Raw genomic sequence first — 3,558 nt, forward strand, 5'->3', positions numbered from 1 at the left:
CTCAAAGAAAAAAAGCTGAATAAAATGTAAAATAAACCTTAAATAACTGGTGATCCAATTTATTCCATCCGATACCGATATCTGGGTTGTGCGTATCGGCTGCTATCCGATACAGATCCGATTCAACTGATTGAATAAACCATATATCTTGCCATCTGAGTTAAGGCTTCAGCCTTGATATAAACTGTTAAAAACAGGTAACAAATTTACAAGGATATAAATGTACTTTTTATTATTACTGACAAATAAGCAGCCAATGCATTGGATTGGATATCTGATATCAAATTTCTGATATGCGATCCAGCTAATCGGTTATTGTTGGAGCCGATATCTGATCCAGGTATTGGATCGGTGCATCTCTAAAAATAACATGGTGCTGTATGCAGGGTTCCCGGGATTCTTAAAATGCATTAGATTATTCAAAACAAAACTAAGGTCTTAATTGGTATAAAAATGTCTTCAATCAGTTTTTTATAGGTTTTAAAATTTTACCACGTCATAAATAGGATTTTATGTTTGTAATCCATACCAAACATTAAAATAATTGACTTTTTTATTCCGATGTTAAATCATGAAGCAGAAGAAAACTTTTTCGTGCTTTTTGTATTTGTTTAACAGTTAAAAAGGGAGAGCATTAATTGTAGAAGTCCATGGCTATGGTTACTTTGGAGGAGGTGCAGCAGTCTGCTGGCAGGAACGTCAGTCATTGACTCTCTGGCCTTATAGGGGACTGGCTGAAGGGAATAATTTTTTAAAAGAAGCACTATTTGCAGTTTGCCTTTGGTCATCTAGGAGGCAAAACAAACCTCTGGAGAAAAAACATTTTTTCCCGACCTTTCAACCAAATGCTGTGTCACAGAAATGACCTTGGAAATGCTTTCTCCACACTGAAACATTTCTTTACAGCTGTCTTACTGACGCATGCTTTAGATCAGGGAACTCCAGATCCAGTTCTGTAGAGCTGCTATCCCGCAAATTTAAAAAGCAGCGCTTTCTGAATTACTTTTTTAGGGCTAAAACAATAATCGGATTAATTATGATTAATCGATTATTGAAATGATCATCAACTAATTTAATGATCGATTAATCGTTAACTTTAGTATAGAGACTCTAAAACATGCCTTTAGCTGACAGGCCGACTGACTAGAGCTATAAATATACCAACATTCTAAAATAATATATATCTTGCATTTAAGATAAAAAAAAGAAAAGGTTTTGTCTGTCACTTTGCTCTCTATCCAGAACTCCTCAAGTGAAAATATTTTAGCTTCACCTAATTTAATTCTGTATTCTTCACAGTGTTTATATTTTACATAAAATCTTGTATAATATTTACATTTCCAAGAAAGGCTCAGGTGCAATATTTGTTTTCGATTTCATGTAGCACGTATCAGTAATGCGGTCAGTTGGATGGTCTCTAACTGACCTTGATGCACGCCGTGTTTATAGATTCCTTGTTATATTTTACTGGAGTCATTTAACCAGCTTGGCTGAGAGACGGTATGAGGTGACCAAAATGTGCTTCATTTTGTCCTGTATTAGCTTTAGACTCTGTGGTCCTTTAAAACCATGAAGCTCAATACCTTTTATTAGTATCAGGGGAGATGTATCAACTCGATGTAGCTCATCATTTTTAATTGAAAAGAAAACGATTTGCAGCCTTTATGATTTTCTTTTTTTTTTTACATAGGGATTAAAAAGAGCAGCAGTCTGTTCTATTCCACCCTGAATAAAATCTATTTTCACTTTGATGCTGATAGACAGATTTTGCCTCATTAGGTATCAAGGAGTTAGTTGTTCATAAAGCAACTTTATAGCAGCACATAGCTTCCCTTCCTGCTTCTCACCAAAGTTCTTGCTCCTCGGGTTGTTTCTTTGTCTCTTTCTTGATTGTGATGTTTTCTGTTGTCTTCCTTCAGGAGGGAACACCCTCTACCTGTGGCAGTTTCTGATGGAGCTGCTGCAGGACAGACAGGTCTGTCCTCGTTACATCAAATGGACCGATCCGCAGGCGGGCATCTTCAAGCTGGTCAACTCCAAAGCAGTGGCCAGGCTGTGGGGCAAACACAAGAATAAACCAGACATGAATTATGAGACCATGGGAAGAGCGCTCAGGTATGGCTGCTTTAGAAAGGTTTCCTCTGAGCTGTAGACCTCGGTTCTGTTTTTGGTGCATCTGAAGAGCCTGAGTGTTTGCAATAAGCATTTACTCTGAAATCCCTACGCTCTGTATGTTTCTTTATGCTAGATGTTGTGTTTTTTTTTTGAGCTGATAATGTGATTTTACAGGGTCTTGTAAACATGTTTATCATTCTGAATCTTTGACTCAAAATCTACCCATAAAATGAAAAACCATGAAAAATTTGTACATAAATGTGCAGCTGCATATCTTGTTGGGTATTCATCAACAGCGTAGAGACTAAAAGTTACGCCAATCTTTCTTCAAAGCTGAAGTTAAGTTTGACTTTGTCTGAATTGTTAATAAACAGAACTTTTATAATTCTACTACTTCAGTTGAATTTTTAATTGAACCTTCAATTGAATCAGGATTTTGATTGGGTCAGTCTTCCACATAAATATGCTTGGATCTAAATTATTTCAGTGCAACCCGATTATCATTATTTAATCTTATTATATTAGTTTTGACAGCATCATGATGCTACCAACTCCATGTTTCACAGTGGGGAGGCAGCATATAGGCTACAGTGGAAAGTTGAGGGCTATACACTTTTTTTCTATGGACAGTGGCCATTCAGATCCCGTTGATTTTTCATTATGTTTTAATGAAGGACAAAGAGAAGCCCTGAAAAATAAAAACAGCCATTTTAAATGTGACATTCAAATCATACAATTAAAAATCCAATATGAAAGGTGTTTTCTAATGGGGCATTTTAAATTTAATTAAAGAGGAAGTTTACATTGTATTTATTAATCCCTTCATTAAATACTGCAATTTTAAACATTTATTTTGAAAATCTTTTTCTTAATGGAGATTTCCCTTTACTTTTTCACTTTGCAGTTTCAAATCCTTTGTGCATTTTTTTTTTTTTTTTACTTTACCCCCACAATTTACAGTTTCTGCGAAAAAGTAAATGTAGTTTTAAAATAAACTACAATTTCATTTAAATCACAAAACCACCTGCCTTTAAAGTGTAACCATTTTAAAAGCAATTGCCTTTTTTACTCTTTTACAGAATTCAATATTTCTATTGGTACTTTTTTTCCCTTTTTTTTATTTACCTCTAAAAATAAGTAATCTAGTAAGTTAATTACTACTGGGTGCCTCGAAATTAAACTCTGTCACTCCGAGGGGACACCTCTCCACACTTTGGACACCAATGGCTTTGTTAAACCCTATTCCAGGGATGTACAGTTTTCAGAACAGGCTCTGGAAGGTGCGGAGCGATAATGCTAGGGTAATAAACTGTTTACTACAAAAAGAAGGACAAGCAAAACAAACGTGTGGCTCAATCTGAATACATTACATTCATAAAAACTCTTTAGCCCTTTTTGAGTGCCGTAGCTGTCTAAATAGAGTTGACGGTAACTAACGAGGTA

At 35.4% G+C, this 3,558-nt stretch overlaps 1 protein-coding gene across 3 annotated transcripts in view; it reads left to right on the forward strand.

Moving 5' to 3' along the window:
* Window positions 1–3,558, forward strand: part of LOC107086852 (ETS-related transcription factor Elf-1-like) — a 31,086-nt gene that overhangs the window by 24,046 nt on the left and 3,482 nt on the right. For all 3 annotated transcript variants that reach the window (XM_015378074.1, XM_015378075.1, XM_015378076.1), the window contains one exon: window positions 1,920–2,115. In XM_015378074.1, the coding sequence (XP_015233560.1) occupies window positions 1,920–2,115 (196 nt within the window). The remainder of the gene's footprint in view (window positions 1–1,919; window positions 2,116–3,558) is intronic.

Source organism: Cyprinodon variegatus, unplaced genomic scaffold (assembly GCF_000732505.1).
Source record: "Cyprinodon variegatus isolate N-32 unplaced genomic scaffold, C_variegatus-1.0 Scaffold163, whole genome shotgun sequence".
NCBI lineage: Eukaryota > Metazoa > Chordata > Actinopteri > Cyprinodontiformes > Cyprinodontidae > Cyprinodon > Cyprinodon variegatus.